At 35.9% G+C, this 22,875-nt stretch overlaps 1 protein-coding gene across 6 annotated transcripts in view; it reads right to left on the reverse strand.

Annotated features, from left to right (window-relative positions):
- Nucleotides 1-11,971: 11,971 nt before the first annotated feature.
- GASK1B (golgi associated kinase 1B) overlaps nucleotides 11,972-22,875 on the reverse strand; it is a 68,262-nt gene continuing 57,358 nt past the window's right edge. For all 6 annotated transcript variants that reach the window (XM_056802815.1, XM_056802813.1, XM_056802814.1 and 3 more), the window contains 2 exons: nucleotides 20,518-20,744; nucleotides 11,972-15,965 (listed from right to left, as the gene is read on the reverse strand). In XM_056802815.1, the coding sequence (XP_056658793.1) occupies nucleotides 15,758-15,965; nucleotides 20,518-20,744 (435 nt within the window). In that variant the 3' untranslated portion in view covers nucleotides 11,972-15,757. The remainder of the gene's footprint in view (nucleotides 15,966-20,517; nucleotides 20,745-22,875) is intronic.

The following is a 22,875-nucleotide window of genomic DNA, read 5'->3' on the forward strand; positions in this document are numbered from 1 at the left end:
TTTCCATGTTTATATGATACTTATTCCCCTTCAACTTCTCTTTAGGGTAAGTATAATTCTATACCCCAATCAGTATATTTGTTTTGCATACTCTGAGCCAGTTACGTTGGGAGTAAAGTTTAAGCATTGCCCATCACTCTCTATGATGATTTTTCTTGCTTCTTTCTGTTATATAACTTACCCCCACTGTATCTCTCCCTTCCCTTTTATCTCAGTGTAATCCTTTCTTTCACCCCTTGAAATTTTTTCACATCATATCATATGTATACATATAATTTCATATTATCACATTTACATACACATCTTATCATTCTACATCATCATATATACAATATCATCATAATCAATTTACTTCCCCACCCTCTTTCTAAGTATATCCCTTCTATCTTCTCTACTACTATTAGTCATTTTTGAGAATTACAGATACATTCTTTCCATGTAGAAATATAAACATTTTGATTTTAATTAGTCCTTTCAATTTTCTCTTTCTTATTTACCATTTTATGCTTCCCTTCAGTCTCATGTTCGTGGATCATGAAGTCTTGGGACTTCAGATATTTTGTTTAGGTCTGACTTATTTATCAGTAATACTTGGAAATCTTCTATCTTATTGAATATCCATTTTTTTTCTCCTGAAAGAATTATTAGTTTAGCTGGATAGGTGACTCTGCATTGTAAACCCTGATCTTTCACCTTCCTGAATATTATATTCCATACCTTCAGATCCTTTAATGTAGAAGATGCTAGGTCTTGTGTAATACTGATTGTAACTCCATGGTACTTGGATTGTTTCTTTCTAGCTGTTTGAAGTATTTTTTTCCTTGGCTTGGTGGCTCTTGAATTTAGCTATTATATACCTAGAAGTTGTCATTTTAGTATTTCTTTCTGAAAGTGATCTGTGAATGCTTTCAATTTCAATTTTATTTCCTTGTTTGAGGATATCTGGGCAGATTTCTTTGATAATTTCTTATATTTATATGCCCAAGCTTTTTTCTAGATGATGGTTTTCAGATAGTCCAATATTTTTTTCAAATTAGAATTCTAGTCCTATAATTCTTAAATTGTCTCCTGGATCTATTTTCCAGGTCAGCTTTCCCCCCAATGAGATATTTCATGTTTTCTTCTTTTTTTATTCCTTTGATTTTGTTTTATTATTCTTTGATTTCTCATGAAATCATTAGTTTCCAGTTGCTCAATTCTGATTTTTAAGACCTAATTTTCTTCTGTGTTTTTGACTCTCCTTTTTTTCAATTGGTCCATTTCTCTTTACATCACTTTCCTTTCTTCTTGCATTGCTTTAATTTCTCTTCCCCACTTTTCCTCTTCCTCTTGGTTGGTTTTTGAGGGTTTTTTGAGCTCTTTCAGAATCTGTGTCCAATTCATATTATTCTTTTGTACTTTGCATGTGTTTGCTTTGCTTTCACTGTCCCCTTCTGTGTCTGAACATTGCTCTTTATATCTCCATAAAAATTCTTTAGAGTTATGTGCTTTTTTGTTGTTTGCTCATTTTTCCTACCTATTAATAGGTAGGCTCTGTTTTCTGGGAGGTTAGGGTATCCTCTTTAACTTCAGTCTTTCCTTGATGCTATTCTTAGCTTATTTTCTGTGTTTCTTCCAGTTTCAGTTCTTGGAAGATGGTGTGATAGGCCGAGAGCTCTGAGAGTCTCATCCTCCTGCTGATTCAATTAACCCTTGAGATCCTGATAGCTCAGAGACTTGCCTTGGGCTTGGTGTAAGCTTCTGGTCATACTTTCCAGGGTCTGAACCTGAAACAGCAGCTGGGGGGTGGGGAATGGGGAGGGTTGCTTTTGGCTTGCTCTTCACTTATTGCTAAAGTCTCTTGCTGACTCTGCTCCCTTCTCACCCCTGTGCCCCAGATGTTCTCTGCTTCCTTTTGGGTTTTTCTTTTCTTGAAAGTTGTTTCTGTCTTTCATTCTTTTATTCATTTTGTGATGTTATTTTAATATTGGTTGGAAAGGATTCTCATGGTGACTAGGAGCTACTCTGCTTTAATCCATCATCTTGGCTCCTCCCCCAAAAGTATACCTTTTAAGGAATCTGAAGTAATATTGATATACATATAGGAGACCTTTTAAAATATATTTAATATCCCTCAATTCATCCATCTTTCTGTCAATCAACAATATTTAAGTGATGATGATGTGCCAGGCACTGTCCTAAGATCTAGGATACAAGTACAGAGAATGATACAATACCTACTCACAATAAGCTTACATTCTAATGAAGGAGATAACAAATACAGATAAAAAATAAATATAAATTTAATAAATTTAAATTCAGTCATTAAATGCAAAATATTTGGGGATGGAAGATATTAAAATTTGGGGAGATGAGGAGAAGTTTCATGCAAAAGATATTTCCTGAAGTGCGTCTCAAAAGAAGAGAAGAACTTGATAATGTGGAGATAGAAGGCAGTGCTTTCCAGGTGTGAGGAACAATAAATACAAATACAGAGATGGGAGGAGTGTTATGAGTGAGGAACAAAGGTAAATTTGAATGAATCACAGAGCATGGAATGGCAAATAATGTCCAATGAATATGGAAATATAGATTGGGGTCAAGGTATGTAGCACTTTAAAACAGAGAAATACATGTTTTATTCTTGGGGAAATAGGAAGTCACTGGAATTGGTTGAGAAGAGTCACAGGGTTAGATATGGGCTTAAGGAAAATTAATTTGACAGTGGAACATAATACTATGGACTATAGTGGGGAGACACTTGGGGCATCAAATCCAAATAGGAAGTTGTAATGTTGTAATGATCTAGGTGAGAGGTGGTAAGGGCCAGAACTAGGGGGAGATGATAAGTGCCCTTTGGAGGGAAAAGAAGGGATCAGTTTGGAGAACTGTTGAAAGTAAAAACAACTAGATTTGGCATCTGATTAGATATGTGGGTTTTAAAGATAAGGCCCAGGTTATCAACCCAAGATGGATTCTGGTTCCTTTGATAGAAATAGGGAAGTAAAGAAGAGCAAAAAGTTTAGAGATGAAAAAATGAATTTAAACATACAAAGTTTATGATGTCTCAGAAACATGTTTTCAAATGTCTAAGTGGGAAATGATGATCAATCTATCCCATCCTTTCCATTTCCATTGTCTAACTTCCTAGTTCAACTCTATATTGCTTCACCCACTGCAAAAGCTACTCATCTATCTCCTTGACTTAATTCTCTATAATCTATCAGAGGAGGGTGAATAAATCAATCTTCCAACACTACCTTGTTCAAAAAATGAAACTGTGTTATTTTGCTCTATAATATAAAATTCTAGGTCTACGTTTACTTTAGTGAGTGTTTTGTTGTTTTGTTTGTTGAGTTTGGGTCCTCCTAAATCACTGAGATTGGAAGTAAAGCTTATGGACCCAGCCCTACTTACTGATTGACCTGCTCTATTTATGACCTGGGCTGGCTGACTTCTTCCTTAGTCAGTTAAGTGCCCTGACCCTCTCCAGGATCTGCCATTTTGGTGCCAGATTTAGTACAGACACTTGATTGGTTTAGCAAATTACAGCTCAGGACTCAAGTGGTCCAACAAGCCTTAACCTCATTAGTAACACAAATTAGTCATGTACCACCAAGTTAAGCCTTAGTGAGTTTTTTAAAATGTGTCTTGAGGAAATATTGGACCTTAGCAGCTGCATAGACTCTGTTCCATTGATACAAATGATTTAACACAAGAAATACAAAATGTGCAAAATAATTGGTTAGAAAGCCTCTGGAAACAGAAATACAAAGAAATACATTTCTTGTTTATAAAGGGATTTTCAACAAAGGAATAGGGGATACAGAGTAAAGGAAATAGAACCAGGAAAATAATTCATACAATGACCATAATAATGTCAAGGAAATCACACTACAGAAAATCAGGCACTCTGATCAGCTCAGGGATCCATCATAACTTCAGAATGTTCATAATGAAGCAAACCTTCTCTCCCTTCTCTCAATTGGGAAGAGGTGAATTCTAGGTAAGGAATGAGGAATGCAGAATCAGACATGGCCAATGCATGGGTTTATTAGGCTTGACTGCACTTCTTTGTTACAACAAATAGGGTTCAAAGATGGGGAGTGGCGAGAATTGGGAAATAGAAGAAATGTAAATAAAGAGCACCCATAAAACATTTTTTTAGGGACCAGGGGGTGATGTCTTTGATTATGAATTTGTCTCCTCTGACTGCTGCCAAACCAGATGCTTAATGTAATCTCTCTCCAGCTGGTATTTATAACTGGAAGCTAAAATTGAAGAAGGGCATAACCACATACCAGCAGCAAAAGGACATTACATCTCCTGCTCTGCAGTCCCTGTGACCATGGGACAACTCCGCAGGTCATCAGTGGCCTGTGACCTGATCCAAGGGGAAGGAGCAGGCTTCATTCTAGCTGTAAACATTTTCATTGTACTCTTAAACAAGAGATGGACTGCAAGTCGAACTCATGTGACTATTCGCGCTCAATTCCCACAGTATTAGAGTGCAGAGCTAGCCTGTTCTTTTCAGAAAAATGTACTTGGAGTGGTGAGGTAGGGGGAGGAGGGAGAGACTGTTGACTTCAATTTTAAATATTCCCTGAGGCCTGAAGTAGGAGGATACAGAACAAGATCTCTCTTTCTCTGGAGCAATAGCTAAGCCAACAGAGCTGCATGCAGGCTAAGACTTAAGGTACCTTAGGAACCAAACAATGTCGGATGTCTGAGGGAAAGAAAATCTAGCCAAACCACAGCTGTCTCCATTTCTTTCAGTGGTGAGTCTCCCACTCAAGAACCCATTTTGCCTTTTGAAATGCTGCAGAGATTTGCTTCAGCATATGATAGGACCAACTGTCTAGTCAGGACTTCTTTCTCTTCAATTCTCTATTTTAAAACTGTGAGTAATTTTTGACAACTCCTCATTTTTAAACCCTATAAATGACTTGCCCAACCCCCCCATTCAAAGAAGGGTCAAATTGGGCTGCATTTTTATCAGTCCAGTGTGCAATTTGGCTCAGGAGGGTGAATGTGTACCCGTTGCAGATTTTTTTTTTAAATACACAGCTTGTTTCTCGCTTGGCATTACTGTCAAAAGATTGGATTTCTGCCATATTTCTTCTGAAGGGTATAATTTTTTTTATTGTCATTGCAATGCATGTAGTCTGTAAGGTCCTTCCATTTTCTGACCTCAGCTACTCATCACAAAAGGATGTAGGGGAGGGAGGTACCTGGGTAGCTCAGTGGATTGAGAGCCAGGCCTAGAGATGGGAGGTCCTAGGTTCAAATGTGACCTCAGACACTTCCCAGCTGTTTGACCCTGGGCAAGTCACTTGACCCCCATTGCCTAGCCCTTACCACTCTTCTGCCTTGGAACCAATACACAGTATTGATTCCAAGATAGAAGGTAAGGGTTAAAAAGGGGGGGGGGGATGTAGGACCCCTCAAACTGAAGCATAGAATTTTTTCTATTTTTTAAAAAATCACCATCCTTGAATAGGACAGTCAAAAATACATAAATGCATATACATGTGCACATGCATATTTGTATATATGTGCATATGGATATATATGCATATATAATGTTATATGTGCATATGATATATATATATATAAATATATAGAAATCTTAACACTGACTAGAACAATACTCTAAGCTATCTCAAAAAGACTATATGCACAAAGGGAAAGAGAGCTTTCTGTTGCAAATTTCAAGGAAAATTTGTCATTAGAAAAAAATAAGAGTGATCTGGCTATATTATTTTTCCCTTCACAAAGTAATCACTTCAAGTTCAGACTCAAAAAAAAATCATTGTGTCAGGAATGTGTGTAGGAATTTAAGTATAATATTATGACACAAATTCCTCCACCATTTATGGAAAAAAAAAAAAAAGATCTCCATGGAGTCCTAGGCACTATATAAGAAGTAATTATCAGTGCCTTCTGGATATAATGGAAAAGTCCAAGATATTTATAATGGGAAATACATCAAGAAACACATAATTTCATTACTAGAGGTGCCCCCTTCACTGAGCCAAATCATGACATGAAGATAGTACTTCCTGAATTGCTATAGTCTTTATCATCATCAACATCAAAACAACAATAATAAAATTTGAGTTGCTGTAGACTTCTGATCACCCTTCTTGTGATAATGATTTCATAATTTCCCAGCAAATTCTAGTAGTCATTCTAGCTTGAATAGGGCTTACCTTCTATTGACCCAGGCTTAAAGAATCCAGGATCACCTATATACTAGGGCAAGGCACTAGAGAACTTCACTGGGGGAAAAAAACATGAAATAAAGAAAAAAAAACACAATGAAAAACAAGGAGGCTCTGTTCCTTCCAGGTCAAAATCATAGCCTGGTGGTGTGAATGAAGTATGGATTTCAACTGCTGAAGGGACAGAGATTTTTTTTTTCTCCTGGAGAAGTGTAAACTAGAGAGGAAGGTACAGGTAGAGATAGAAATAATATGACTTCAAATCGTGTTGGGGAAATACCCATTAGATTTATTCTGTCTGACTCCAGAGGACAGTCCTTGGAGCCATGTTGGAAGGTATATGGAAAGGAAAACTAAAGCAAGTTCTGGGCTTTCTGCCACTGACTTGAAACAAATAGTAGGTGGAATGTTAGAGAGAAGATATTGACAACACTTACAGTTGGTGGGGGAAGGGACAACTGGGAATGACATTTGTTCTTGTGATGAGCACTTCCTTACTGGCCCTAGAAGTAAAAGGAGTCTCTCTACTGGTATCTGGATAGAAGTGCCTCTATTTTCCTGATTTTCTCAACTGTGTGCTCTCCCTGGATTCCTGTGATTGTGTCATCTACAAAAGGACGTAAGGGAAGCAGTTTGAACTGTAAGGCGATTCTTTAGGGGCATCAGCCTGAAGAGACAGGCCCACCCAGCTCTTAAGGTCAGAACTTTTCTTCCTCTCACTGTCTACTGCTAAGACTTTTGAAATTAAGAAAGCTACCACAGATATAAAATAGACAAGAATAACAGAAACCCTCCACCACCCTGTGAGACCTGGCCTCAGCTCAAAGCTGAGAAAGACTCAAAAAACCTCATCTAGGGAAATCCCTCTTCCCTGATACTTCCCCAATCCAAAATTGTTATTAAAAGTTATCTTTATTTGAATATCACAGTCAGATAAGAGGACTAGCATTTCAAAGGGCATAGAGGGAGATGAACCTCAGGACAGCCATTCAACTACAAAGGTCCTTATCAGACCCCTGCTGGGTGACCAAAATCTAGAGAGAGGCTTGTTGCTCAGGAGGGTCCGTGCTTACCTGCTCTGCGGTATCTTACACATCAATCCATAGAGAATACGTCCCCTCAGGCTATCATAGGTGACCCATTTCTCAGGAACCCCATTTTTCAAAATATAGCCTCTTGGCAGGGGCATCCTTTTACTTCACTGGCAGCCATATAACTTCTCCCTTCAACTCCTTATTTCCCTGCACAAGTCCTTCAGTTTCCCCTGTTTTTCAATCCCCCCATTTTCACTATAAATGTTACAGATAGAATCTGTCAAATGATCAGTTTAGAATTGATATTAGGAAATGACTTGCTAACAATTAGAACTGTTTAAAAATGCCATGGCTACTTCAGAAGAGTGGAGTGCAACTAACTTGCTAAAAAAGAGTAGCACAACTTATCTATGAGGGCATGAAAATATTACACAAAAATAATCTTTCCAAAGAATATCCTTTTCAGTGTCAAAACTTATTTTTAAAAATTAAGCAATTTTATGGCAAGTACCCTAAAGTATATTCCTACTTTCTTAAGTGAGTATAATGCACAAAAATTTTTAATTCATTCCAAGTTTTCTCTTTCTTTACAGTCCCTCCATCACCTATTGATAAGGCAAGAAATACAATACCCATTATACATAGGAAATCACATAAAACACATTTCTACATTAGCCACATTATGGGTCTGGCCAGGAAAAATAAAAAAAGGAAAATAAATATGTTTCAATTTGTACTCAGAGTTCATTAGTTCTCTCTCTGAAGGTGGATAATATTTTTCATCATGAGTCCTTTGGAACTGTCATGGGTCATTGTAGTGATAATTTAATATTCTTGGATGATATCAGGTCTTTATTAAACACATTAATTGTGGTATAACTTAGCATAATGAGAAGAACCTAGGACATACAGTCAGAAGATCTTAGTGAAAGCTCTGGCATTTCCACTGACCTTCCAATGTGACACTGAGCAAGTCAATTAACCTGACAGAGCTTCAACTTCTTTTTCTATAAAATGTGGGGATGAGGAAATGGGTGAGATGGCCTCTAAGGTCCCTTCCTGCTCTAAATCTAAGACCCTATGGCTGGTCTTTTTAACTGATACCAGATCTTCATGAAAAACATCACCTGGAGGGTAGTTTAGTGGTGTGGGGAAAGCACTGCACTTTAAGTTGGAAAATAATAACAATAGTAGATACTTATCTATAATTATTAATTATAGACAATTATCTATAATTATTGTAGATATAATAATTATAGCTATATTATATAACTATTATAACAGATATAACAGTGAACATAAGAATAATATTAGAACACATGTGAACATTTGTAATCAATTCCCACAGAATTGGAGTGCCAAGCTGGACCGTTCTCTTCAGAAAAAGGTGCTTGGGGTGAAGGGGGAAGTAGGGAGCTAACATTTATATGGTACTTCCTATGTACCAGACACTGTGCTAAATAGTTTACAAATAATTCATTTGATATTTAACAGTCCTAGGAATTAGGTGATATTATCATCCCTTTTTTTTATAGCTAAGGAAACTGAGACAGAGAGGAAGGGTCAGGATAGCTAATAAGTGGCTAAGAGTGGAATTGAACTTGGGGTTTATTCCTAACTTGGTGCTCTATCCATTTCACTACTTATCTGCTTTAATATTTAGGTTCAAGGGGGTAACAGGTTGACTGAGGATTAAGAGCCAGGCCTAGAGATGGGAAGTCTTAGGTTCAAATCTGACCTCAGGCACTTCTTAGCTGAGAGATCCTGGGCTAGTTACTTAGCCCCCCTCCATTTCCTAGCCCTTACTGTTTTTCTGCCTTGGAACCAAATACATAGTATTGATTCTATGAAGAAAGGTAAGAGTTTAGAAAATTAAAAAAAAAAAAAGATGTGGGTTCAGGGTCTGATTCTTCCACTTACCTGCTATAAGACATTGGACAAATAAAAGAACTTTCCTGAGTCTGTTTTTTCATCTATAGAATCAGTATGTTTATATTCATAATCTACCTCATTCAGATTAAAGCATTTTATTACTTATTGATCATTGTACTATACAACAATGTACTGAGAATGTCAAGCTATGCAGAAATAGATATCTGTGTTAAGAAATACATGGTCCCAAATTGATGTACTTTTTTTGGATTTGGGGTTTTTGTTTTTAATATTTTTTTCCCATTGCCTAAGGCTTTTAGCTATTTCTTCCTATATGGTTTGTGTTGAGTGTCTGTCTCTAGAAGCACTAAACACAATCCTTTTTTCTAATAATTGCCAGTTTCCAAAACTGAAAACTGGAAAACCAAATACTCAATTTTGTTATAACTGTGTCAAAAGCAGAAGTAGACCCCAAAATAAGGTCAAAAGGGATTTATCTCTGAAGAAAGTGTATGAGCTTTAGTAGTTGAGCATTCTGACATGTTTTGATCACTTAAGGGTTTTTTGAGGTGCCATAGGAAGTTATTTTTTATTTGTTTTTAATTAATCAGATATACTTAAGATAAGTTAATTGACTGGATTAGTGGCTATCTCAAAGACTGAGGAGTTATTATATTAAAAAGGAACCTAAAAGCCCATTTTTACTGGGAATTATAGACTCATAGTTGGAAAAGACCTCTGAGGCTTAACCTAATCCAAACTGCATCAGAATAAGACACCCTTCTGTAGTATGTTGTTCATTCTTCCTTCATTTGAAAGAGGACTGATGACATCATGGGGTGATACCTTATCTTGTGAGTGAATTTTACAAAGTGAGTTATACAAACTCAGCAGCCTCACTTTCTCTTTCAGTCATCCAAGTCCAGTGGCAAGATAAAAGTCAGGATTACTGGTGATGAATGGCATTGGCCTCTTCAATATCTGACCAAGCTCAGAGGGCTCCACAGTGCATAGGTCAGCCACTGTCATGGCCATTGGAACAAATTTTTCTCATTCGTCCATTCTGCGGGAGTCTTCACATGAAGAATAATAAATAAGGGGTCTTCCAATCTTTGTTTGTAAGCTCCATTGGAGAAATATCCTCTTTTTCCAAGAGCAGCAGATTTCAGGTCTTGAGAACTCTAAATGGTAAGGAAATATTTTCTTAAAGCAAGCCTAAATTTCCTTTATGCAATTTGCACCCATTATTCCTGCCTTCCAGGGCCAAGATGGCCAAAATTTCATGCAATACTCCAAATGTGGTCTTACCGGGGAAGTATACAGCAAGGCTAATCCCCCAGCCCCCATTCTTGGAAACTAGATGCTCCTTAATGAAGCCTAAGGTCACACTCTATTTCTTGGATATCAAATATTCTATTATTGACATTTAACATGTAGTCTACAAAAAGCCTCAAGTCTCTTTTTTCAAAATTACTGTCTACATATGATGCTTTCATATTATATTTACGAAGTTGAGATTTTTTAAAACTTAATGTAAGATTTTACATTTATCTGTATTAATTTCACTTTGTTAAATTGGGCCCAATGTATTCATTATATTATATAACCCAATGTCTGAACTATCTCTCCAAGCCATGTCATCTACAAATTTTATGAGTATGACAATAGCTTCATCTAAGTAATTGATTAGAATGTTAAAAAGCAGAAGGCCAAAAGCAGACAACTGAGGAACTCTATTGGACTTCCTTCTAAATTTATATGGAAAATTTAATAACAACTCTGGGTTTGGTTCCTTCAACCAGTTCTGAATCTTCCTAACTACATTATTTTCTAGCCCATATTTTTCTATTTTTTATGAAAGAATAGTGTGAAAGATTTTGTCAAAAGCTTTCTAAATTCTAAGAAAATGATATGTACAATATTTCCCTCATCTAATAATCCTGACATAAAAGGAAATCCAGAATCTATTTTTACACCAAGAAAAAGAAAAGTTATTGAAAAAATCAATATTACTTATATTCTGACTTCTGTACTTCAAAGAACATTTTTCAATCAACTTGCGAAGGCCTTCTCCTAAAAATATTGTTTCATGGGTTGCTTTGGCCAAAAAGTTTATTGCCTAAGTATCCAACTCTCTAGTGATGAGCCTTTATAAACTTAGCTAAGGTAGTCCATAGACAATTGAGAAAAGAGAATACATCTCAACCCATTATCAAAGTCTTTCCAGGTTTAAAGGATCCACCAAAGCATTCACTCATAGCTAGTAGGTCCAATAAATAGACCCAGGGGACTTTAAAATTAGGAAGACGGTAGTTCAATTTGACCTCAGCTACTTACTAGCTATGGGACCCTAGACAAGTCATCATACTTCTGTCTACATTTTATCAACTGTAAAATAGTAATAATAATTTTACCCTCCCAAGGTTGCCATAAAGATAAAATTAGATAAATATTTGTAAAGTGCTTACTTAGCCAGAGACTGGCATTTAATAGATATTTAATAAAATGTTTGTTTCTTTCCATGGACAGGCCAAAAACTTTTGGGATGTCCTTTTCCTTCCCTGTAATATGAAGGGTTAAATTAAATGAGCACTAAGGTCCCTGTGATCTTTATGATCTCTGTCTTCAACCATGTTATCCCCTGGTTTCATTTTCCCTTGTTCCATAGAACATTTATTTCTTTAATATTGAAACTTACTCTGGCTCTGTCTTTATCTGCCCTTCACTCAAAAGAGTATTGTTTGAGATCATGGGATAGTATAGTAATGTGTCCAATTCTCAGCATTTTTTATTGGATACATCCAATTCATAGTGGCCCCAGACATTTAAAATCACAGCAACATAAATCAGACCAGTACACAGTTTAACAGATGGTAAACTCTTTGAGGTTAAGGAACATGTCTTCTTTATGCTCTGGAAAGGTTCACTAGTACCCAATAAACTCAATAAATATTGGTGCTAAAAGATAGCTTGTAAACATAAAGTCCATGTCACCCCACAGGCATAAAAATACATGCCTGAGACTAAGCCCCAAAAAGCAATTTACAATATAATTCAACAAGTTGCCACATACTACCTTGCACACTTCAGCATGTAGATTGACTCATCACAGAATTTGAAAGTTAAAGGGACCTCAGTGGCCATCTGGTACAACCCATATGAAAAAGAAATTCCCACCATAATATACTCAACAGGGGATCACCCAACCTTTGACACCCACTTACAAGAACCCACCACCACTCTAAATGACTCATTCCACTTTTGGACAGCTCTGATTGGAAGACTCTTGGCAATCACTCTCCATTGCTGGTGGTTCTGCCCTATTGAGCCAGATGGAACAAGTTTAGTCCATCCTCTACATGACAACCTTTCAGATGCTTAAGGATGAATTCTAGAGCCTACAGCTTTCTAAGGATGAAAATGTCAAATCAACTGATAGCTGGCAGGCTCAGTTCACTATTGAATAAAGATTGAACATTCATTTACATGGGATTTGTTAAACCAAGTCTATATCCAATGAAAAAGGAAGTCTACCATTTAAAGAACATCTCACCTATTTTATTCATTCTTGGAGAGATAGATTAGTCACCTTAACATCATCTGTTTAAAGGAAATGAATCTTTCAAGAAGATTCCTTACTTGCCATATCTTTTGGCTGAAGTTAATCAACCTTTTCAAATTTGTTACCAGCTTAGAAGTAAGGGAATGTGCTGAGGTGAACCAAACCATAGAGGAAGGAACTCGATTTGTTAGAAATAAGCAGAGTTTTCTCATTATTAACACCATTTTTGCTTTCAGAAAGAAAAATGAAGGACATTAGCTCTGAGAATTAAAAGCTCGGCCTTTAGCAATTCATTATTCATAAATAATACATCATGAATTATTCACCAATTTCATTTTAATAAAATAGGTAATAAAAGAGTGAGCACAAGTGAAATGAACAGATGTTCCTGGAACTTGTATTTATTTGCTTCAAATTCTACATTAAGCCTTTAAATTAATCTGGGCCTCCTTATGTATAGGAAGATGAGGCCACCCTCAATGCAATACTTAAATGGCACCCAAAAGGCTACCTGCCAAATATCTCTCCCAATAACCATCCATGTTGCTTGGAATTCCCACCATTTAAATTAATCCTTTGGACTGAAATATGTGATTTCCAGAAAGTCTCTATTAAAAGTCAAATATGTTGCCTAGAAATGATAATGCATCAAATCAGGAGTCTTTTTTTTTTGGTCCTTTATAGGGAATTCTCCATAAGAAAAATCCTTCCACCAAATTCTGCTCCCCTCATGCACCTTTATCCCCATTTTCTACCTTTTACTCTGGTGACCTTAACCAAATCAATACTATCATTGCTTCTCAAAATGATGTGTGTCAAATGATTCCCCTGTGGGTCAAATTAATATTTCTTTGAGCTACCAGAGCAAATACCCTTTTCTGACCACCATTTCCTCATATCATTGGATCATAGATCCTGGACTTAAAGCTAGAGAAGTAAGCACAGAGGTCAAGTCTAACCCCATCATTTTATAGATGAAGAAATAACTAGTGACCAAAATGGTTTAGTGACTTACCCAAGATCACACAGTTAGAAAATATCTAAAGAAATGGCACTAAGGAATAAGAGAATATATAGGAATGCTGAAGACTAATTCTAATAACCATTTTTCTGAGAGTAAGCCCTGACAATAAGTGAGTGTCACTTGAAGGCAATACAGGACAAATGTCTTGAAAACCCAGTAACAGAAGATCCAATGATATCTTTACTCCCATATTCTCTTACATTTAATATTTATCTTATTTTTAATTTCTGCAGATACAAATTAAAATTGATCCACAGGGGAAAAATCATCATTTACTTAAAATATGATTTATAAAACTATCAACATTGCTATTTATTCTTTATTTTTAAATGATAGAAAATGTAGGACACATTAAGAGCAGCATACAGCTTTGGATGTGGAATGGAGTGGTATTCTTTTTTTGTAAACAATTTTCAAATGAACTCCTAATATTAATTTCTCAAGTAAGCAAAACAAAGCTAAAAAAAAGAGTAGCCTTTCCAAAATAATTTTTAAAATAAAGTTTAGGAATCAATATAGAAATATCCATTTAGTTCTTCAAAAATATTAGAAGGTAATGAGACCCAATAATTACTTTCCTCTACTGTAAAATGAGAATAATAGTACCTAACTCACAGGGTTATTGTCGGGATCAAATGAGAAAATGCTTATAAAAAGTACTTAGCATTGTACCTGGCACATACTAGGCACTACACAAATGCTTATACCCTTTCCTTCCTAGAAGCGTAGGTTCATCCATGTTAATATGAATAGGGCATTAAGGTAAGGCATTAAGGAAGAGATGGGAACTGGCCTTGATGTTAGAATTGTGCTTTCTCTGAAGAAACTCACTAATGTCAGGATTTAACTCACAATATTTTTCTCCTTGATAGTTAAGAAATAAGTTTATATCTTACAACTGATGTGAACTGCATTCAAAAATTTATTATCATACTAACCAAATGTGAGAAAAATGTTAATGGGTCATAAAACTGACTTTATTGTATATATTCTTCAAAAAAATCACAAATTAAATTCTTTTCCCTCTCACTCTAAAAAAATCAAAAGTTCTTTGTGTGTGCATCTCTGTGTGTGTATATATATATATGTATATATAAATATATATTTCTAAATAATCAATTTCCAGTCTCAGAATCACTTGGTTCCAAGCCATAAGATATAATTTAGATCTCTCTTTAGAAAAAGAAGAGCCATGAATATAGTCAGATTTGAATTTTCTCTATTCTAAATGCAATTTATTTCCAGAAGATCTGAGAATACAATGTTTTCTTTATAGGTATGTCAGGGATTTTTGTAGAAATACTGCAGAATGCACTGTGTTTTTATCAATGATCTAATACATATATGAGGGACATCAGTGAAGTCTTTGAGCTGTCTGTAAATTGTAGATACGCAATTGCCAATACTGAGACAGCCCTAATATCCTCTTTGGGTATCTTAGTTCTGAATGGATCATAGACCTAAGGTGCCCCAAAACATAGGAGGGGGAATGGCACCAAGGTAACTTTTGGTCACTGTTATCATTAAGGTTTTCTTTATGAAGTCATTGTAGAAATGACCAATATATATATCTGGGTCTCCTTTGCCAAGCAAAGAAACAAATGTGAGCACCTTCAAGAAAGGACTGTATTGTTTCAGTTTTTATGTTCTCAGTGCTTGTGATAGTGCTTTGCACATAATTGATGAAAAGAAATTTGTTGAATTAAAAAATGAACTGGATTCAGGTTATGATACTAACTGGTTTGCTAAAATCAGGTCAGATAATCCTTGAAACCATTCTACAGTCAAGTATTTGGGCCAATCCAATACAAAAAGTCATTTGAAAAGTAGAAGGCAATGTTTCTGGGTATTAGGGGAATATAGAAATAAAAGCTCCTGCTCTCAAAGAACTTACAGTCTACTGGGTCCAGTTTGATACTTATGAAAGAGAAAAGTGAATGTTTTCTGTGAAGTGAAAATATTTTCACAATATTTCTATAAGAGTCTTGAAAGAGCACTTAAGTATTTCTATGTCCTATTGTTTTTTGTCCCAGTTTTTACTTTAATGACAGGTCCTTCAAAGTCATTGATTCATAGGCAATACTTTGGCTCCATGTGCATTGATGTAGGTGAGAAGAATCTTGGCCCTCTGTTCTATCACATCAATAAGTTTTTCAATTCCTTGTCGACCTCCTTGGCTTTCCCAATAAACTTTGTCAAGAAACAAGGACTGAAGGAGCTTCTCCCTTAAGTGATGACTCTTCAGAATTGAAATTGCAGATTCAGGAAACCTGAAAAAATAAAATGTCATTTCAATCTAGAAACTATTTAGAAGAACTATATTTTTCATCAAAAACTTTGACCATTATTTATCCACCAAATATTACTGTACCTAATTATCTTATTAAAAAATAAACCATTTAAGTCACTGTCACACAATTGGCATGTCCTTCAACAATGACATTATCAGAAAATGTTATCCAATTTATGTGAATTTAATATCATTCCCATTTTGATACCTGGAAATTAATCCATATAGATATTAATGCTTTTAGTGGGTGGCTTGACCTTATCTCTTTAATCATTTATTTTGCTTTATCCATGGTGATAATTTTCAATGATCATAAAGAATGAGGATGCTTATAGGCTGTCATTAGGAAATAGGACAAGTGGGGCAACTAGGTGGCTCAGTGGATTAAGAGTCAGGCCTAGAGATGAGAGGTCCTAGGTTAGAATATGACCTCAGACATTTCCTAGCTGAGTGACTCTGGGCAAGTCACTTAACCCCCATTGCTTAACCATTATTACTCTTCTGCCTTGGAATCAATACTGTATTGATGCCAAGATGGAAACTTTAACATTTAAAAATAATCATAATAAATAAAGGAATGGGGCAGGTAATTTTTAACAAGAACTATATTAATAATTTTAGCATATATATTTTTCATGGATGCTAGTAAAAGTACCAATATATAGGGTGACTAAATATGAGGGCTCTCTATAACTTCCTCAATTCCGAATTAAGTAGGCTGAGAATGATAGTCTGTTTGATAGAAGCCTTGAAGCATCTATCTAGCCATGCTTTGTGGGTAGAGGCAAGTAATATGACCCTCTTGAAAGAAGGCATAAAGAAAGGATCCTATGAGAGATTTGAGAATGGGAAGAACGGGGTGTTAAATGTGGAACTATATACTTACAAGCTACTTTGAACTTCCTGGAGAAACTTACAGTATAATTGAGTGGCTATACTATTAATTAAATAAAAATTTATGCAATGAAGAATGAATAATCCATGATTTGTAAAGTCTTTAGATGTCCAACTTATTTATTTGTAACAGGAGAGTAGCATATATGAGAAGAAACTATTGCAATCAGAGGAGGGAGAGAGGAAGATATCCTTAAAAACAAATCCAATCTTCTCAAAGGGAGAAAAATGTTTTCTAAATACAAAATAGTATGTATTTCTTGATTCTTCCAAATGAACTGATTAATGAATCTATTGTCTAAATAAATCTTGAATTAATTACATTTCCATTTTGCCTTTCAATGCACACAAGTTATACATTTTTAAAAGCTTCTAATTTAAACTCATTCCTCACATCTAAAAGTCTAGTTCTAGTAAGAGAGAGAGAGAGAGAGAGAGAGAGAGAGAGAGAGAGAGAGAGAGAGAGAGAGAGAGAGAGAGAGAGAGAGAGAGAGAAAGAGAGAGAGAGAGAGAGAGAAAGAGAGAGAGAGAGAAACTCAAGATGAATAGTCCCTGATGAGCACTCCCGCACTCCTGGTGACTATTATGTGTAGGGATCCATAACTTAAGGAGGCTTTTAAGGAGACCTATTTATTACATAACATCCTTCCTAATGGGCACTGTTGTAAGGAAAGTGATGGCATTTTGCAGGGAAGTGGCATGAGACCAGCAGGAAGATTCTAGAACTTTGGAAGGGGTTTAGGCTAGGAGAAAGACAGTTGGGATCTCTGGATAATCTCTGGAAGTGTCAGCTGCAGTTTTCTTGGAGTCTATTCTTTTCCTGATTTCTTATTTTGCTGTTTGTCATCAAGGCTATCCCTGGTGAACCTGATCCTGATACAAGTCCGTGAGATCAAGTCTGGATCCTTTTGGATCTAAGACCTTCCCTTGCCTTAGCAAAGCCTTACATAGACCCTTTCCTTAATTCTAACAAGGGGGAGTGAGGTACAGTTGAGTGTTTAGTTAAGATTATGAATTGTAGATTTGAGTTAGGGAGAAGTAAAGTAAGGAATTCTCTAAGAAGAAATCCCTTTTCAGGGGATAGATTAAAATTAGAATGGATAATCCCAAATCCCCTTTCCACCTTTCCGTTATGTATTAAATCCAAATTGACCTGTGTTTATATATTTTATCTGTGTTTATTAGCTCAGGGTCTGGCTCTACCTGCCCTGAGCTTGGCTACCCTTCCCAAACCAAAAACTGGCCCTAATATATTATACCTAACAGTTAACCTAGTGAAATCAGATTATATATATATATATATATATATATGTAGTAAATTAGTTATTTTAGCACATACACTAAATTGCAATCTAGTTGCCTGACTTCCTACAAAAAGATGGCTTGGGTACAATAAGAATGGAAAGACAACAAGTCTTCAACCTTCCTTCAGTCCACAAAAAAGATATACAAAAAAATTCATACATCAATAAAGCAATCTCTAAGGAAAACTAAATTGGAATTCTGAAGAATATCATGAACATAGAATTTCCTTAAATTCCAAAAAATTCCCCCAAAACCCACATTCTTATTTAATCTCTCTGAGCCACAGTTTCCTCATCCCTAAAACAGGGATAATCATAACCCACTCCCTCTCATAGTAACTATAAAGTTCAAATGTGGCATAGATTTGAAAATATTTTGTATTTATATATATTTATAAAATAGCTTATATTTCCATAGTCCTTTATGGGTTATATATGACATATATGTTATATTGTAATATAAGTACATACTTATCATATATAATTTGAGTGAGAGTGTGTGTGTGTGTGTGTGTGTGTGAACACAAAATCAATGGTAGCTTTGGGTGGTGGCAGCAGTGTCCTGGAGCTAGCTCAGTCTTGCTCCAAGTCCTGATGGTTAAATTTTAATAGTGAGCATAAACAACAAATTTGAAATTGACAAATGCTCAAACAAGATTCTGATTTATCATTTTGCTAATTATTGACACTTTAAAAAGTGAAAAAGAAAATGTTAATAATAAAGATTAAAACTAAAAGTACATGATGCAAACTTTCTTCCCCCCGCCCAAGACTTGATACCACTAGATACTGGTACACCATTAGATAATGGTATTACCATATCACTAGATAATGGTATTAGTAACATCTTCAATATTTATTTATTTATTTATTTATTTATTTGTTTGTTTGTTTATTTATTTATTTATTTATTTAAAATCTTTAATTGTGTCACTATGAGTACTCCTTCTACCAGTGGAGATCATAACTACTCTATAACTCAGGAGACAATCTTCACAAGTTGTTAGCACTAAACAATTTGTCATCCTATATCTCCCATAGGGATAAGATGCTCCAACATTAGTTAAGATGATCTTTGCATAAGAGCCACCATCTCTTCTTTCCACAGGCCCACCTTCTGTAGACTCTACCTAATCTCAAAGATAAAGGATATATAAGACTGGAGAAGGTGATAGACTCATGATGTTATTGGAAATTAAAACTCTACAACATCCTTTATATCTGAAAACTTCTATTTACTCACAATCTACTGCCTACTCTATTCTACCATCTCAGTTCAGACCCTTGCCATCTGGGCTATTGTGATTACTCCCTAATTAGTTTCTCTGCCTCAAGACTTTCCCTGGTACAAGACTACCCAGATAGGGGGCAAAGTGATGTTCTTTAAACACAGATCTGACCACATCACTCTTGTACTCCAGAAATTCTGGTTGTTCCCTATTGCCTCCAGGATGGACTATAACTTTTCCAATTCAGCTTCTAAAACCTTTCAAAATCTGCCCTGATATACCTTTCCATTCTCCTGAGACATAACTAGCTTTCCTTTACTTTGTGGCCCAGCCGAACTGAACTTCTCTCTGTTCTTCACCCAGAACTCCATCCTCCACCTTAATGCCTTTGCCTTTAAAGTACCCCCCAGTTCTAGAATATACACTTTTCCCCTTACCCCCATTTCCAGGAAACCCTCTTTAACTTTTCCTTCAAGACAAAGTTTAAACACTACTTTCTACAAAAAGCTTTTCCTCATCCCAGCAAATGTTAGTGCTTTCCCTAACTAATTACCTTGAATTTAACTACTTTGTACAAGGTATAAAAGATACAAGATATTTATTTTCTATTTATTCTGTATACTTATACTACAAATACTTATATATGTAAATAGCATCTTCTTGAACAGAATACAAAATTCTTGAAAGTAGAAATGGTTTCATTCTTCGTTGTTGAATGCCCAGTGCTTAAGATAGTGCCTGTCTTAATGGCTTAGTATGTAGTAGTTAATAAGTGCTAACTTGGTTTGGCATACAGGATGGGGAAGGTGTGAAAGGGTTGTCCTTTGCATTGGTGGAAGCCCAATGAAATCACACCAATGAAATCAATGACCTTTGAAAGTGACAATGTATTAGTAGCCATGAGGTGGTAATGGAGATAATTCCTCCATACTTTGGTTTTGCTCTACTTAGCATTACTTCCCTAGCTCCAGGCTCCTTCCCTAAGAGACACAAAGTACATTTCTGTTAGAAGTAGTGCCTAAAGCTTAATTTCTCTCTGAGCCTTGCTATTTTTTCTGCTCTGAAAAGTGTATGAGCTCATTATTATTATAATCCAAAAACTTACTCTTTGATTCCTTCTAATAATTTGAAATTTAAATTATCTTCACTTCTGTCAAAGAAACCTTTATTGTCTATAAAGACCAAGTGCCTTGAGTCATGCTTTCTTTGAACAATGTGTGTTAGCTCCACAGTGTCTGGGTTATCACATTTCCTCCTCACTCCCTTCAGACCACAGGCATCCTCCTTCCGAGGTCTGAATCCACAGCAGTTTACATCTAAGCGGTTGTAGATCTGAAAATGCAAAGGTTGAAAAAAAAAATAAGCCAGGCTACTAAGTCACCAACATTTAAGAATATACAGGAGGGTTTTTCAAGGCTTTATTAGGAAATGACTCACCCAAGATCAAAGAGAATGAAATAATTTAAAGGCAACTGTCAAGAGTAAATTCATCACTTGGCACACACCATAATTCCACCATGACTTGCATAGTCTAGCTAGAAGCCACATGGTGTAAGAGGACAGAGGGTGGGGTTTGGAGTCCAATGAACCCAGGTTTTAAATACCAACTCTGAAATTTACTACTCTAGGACCTTAGGCCAATTATCTACTCTAGGATCTTAGGCCAATTATCTAACCTCTATTAGACTTGCTTTTCTCATCTATAAAATTGGATTATAATTCTGATAGAATTTTGAGGCCATAAAGAAATAATATATATAAATTATTTCATGAGCCTTAAAAGCATTCTGTTAGTACTCATTAGCTCCAGCTTATCCTAGCATTAAAAAGGCCAGATAAATCAATACAACTAGTCATCTCTGTCAATATACAAAGCCCCTTCTTGATATAACACATAGATATGTGGTCAGAAGAGTCCCTTGCTTTATTCCAGAATTGTATTCCAGAAAGGAACTGTAGCTCCTACAGCATAAAAATTTCAGTATAATTAAAACATAATAGCAGAATCTTGGAACCAAAAAGACATGAATCCAAATTCTGCCTCTAACATTTTCTAGGGCAAATAAATCACCTAACCTCTCTGAATTTGTGTCCTCATCTGTAAAATGGGCAGAAGAGGAAAGAGAACAGCATTATTAATTATACCCGAAGTACCTATTTCACAGAATTGTTTTCAGGCTCAAATGAGATAATGTCTATAAAGTGTTTCACAAACATTAAAGCTTCTATGCATATTATCTACCATCATGATGATGCTCAAAGGCAGATGCCTCCCAAAGACCAAGAGGCTATTTGTCTGGTGGATTGTGTAATCTTCATACTTTGTCTTTCTTTGGGGAAAACACTAGTGAAGAAAACAAATAGTAGCCCTCAATCCCAAGAGTTTTCCCATCTGTCTTGTGACAGTAATCCAAACCACATATACATCATATTACTAGGATGACAGGACTAGAGATTCAGAGAGGGAAGGAAATTTAGAGATCTAACTCTCTTCTTGTACAGATATGCCATGCCTGCAGTCACATAGTCAAGTCAGCAATCATTCATTAAGCATCTATTAAAATCTTGACAATTTGCTAAGCAGTAGGGATCCAAGGTAGGAAAAAAAAACACTCCCAGCCCTTAAGGAGTTTGCAATGGAATGTGAAAGATGAAGATGACACACACACAGGTAGGAATGTAGAGTTAAACTGTTATCTTTTGACTCCAAATCCAACACTCAATTTCCATTGCACCATACTTTCTTCCTGTTACTAGAAACTGAAATTTGAAGACATCCATAACTTTGTCTGGAAGGGAGGGAGAATGGAGCACAAGACTGCTCTGGACTTGTAGTCAGAGGTATAGATCTGAGTTCCAGGTCCTGTTTACATATGTCACTGTAGAATAAGTGAAGACCAGGAATACTGGAGCCACTTAAATGAGTTTATGGTCCCTCTAAAAGAGTTTGGGCTAATTATTCATACAGGAAAAACCAAATGGATGAAGGGATAGAAAATGCTTAGGCTATGTTAACAATTGAATGAACTATAGAGATTGTCCATCAGCTTATTATATTAAAAGGGTCCCTCAGATGAAAAATTAGGTTGAAAAAGTGAACAAAAGGAGGAAAATGGACTGGATTAGTTTAGCAAAATTAAAAGTAAGTTTTTTAATGGTGCCACACTACTCACTGAAGAAAAGGTCTACTTTTTTTTTTTTTCCTGCCAACAGTTTTCTAGAGTTGTAAAGGGAAGACACCAAAGACCTACTTAGCTTATTTGGGAAAATTGGCTAAGGTTGCTCACTATCCTCCCACACTCATTCCTCCTCTTTCCTTGTCCCTACCCCACCATCCCTGACACTGTCTATTCTGCCTTAGAACAGGCAATGATAAGATAAGCCAGTCATAGTGAGCTAGTTCTGTAATGATCTTAATTAAGAATGATCCCTGCACTAAAAAGAGAAATGGTGCATGAGGAGA

The sequence above is a fragment of the Monodelphis domestica genome, chromosome 6, assembly GCF_027887165.1.
Source record: "Monodelphis domestica isolate mMonDom1 chromosome 6, mMonDom1.pri, whole genome shotgun sequence".
Taxonomy (NCBI): Eukaryota; Metazoa; Chordata; class Mammalia; order Didelphimorphia; family Didelphidae; genus Monodelphis; species Monodelphis domestica.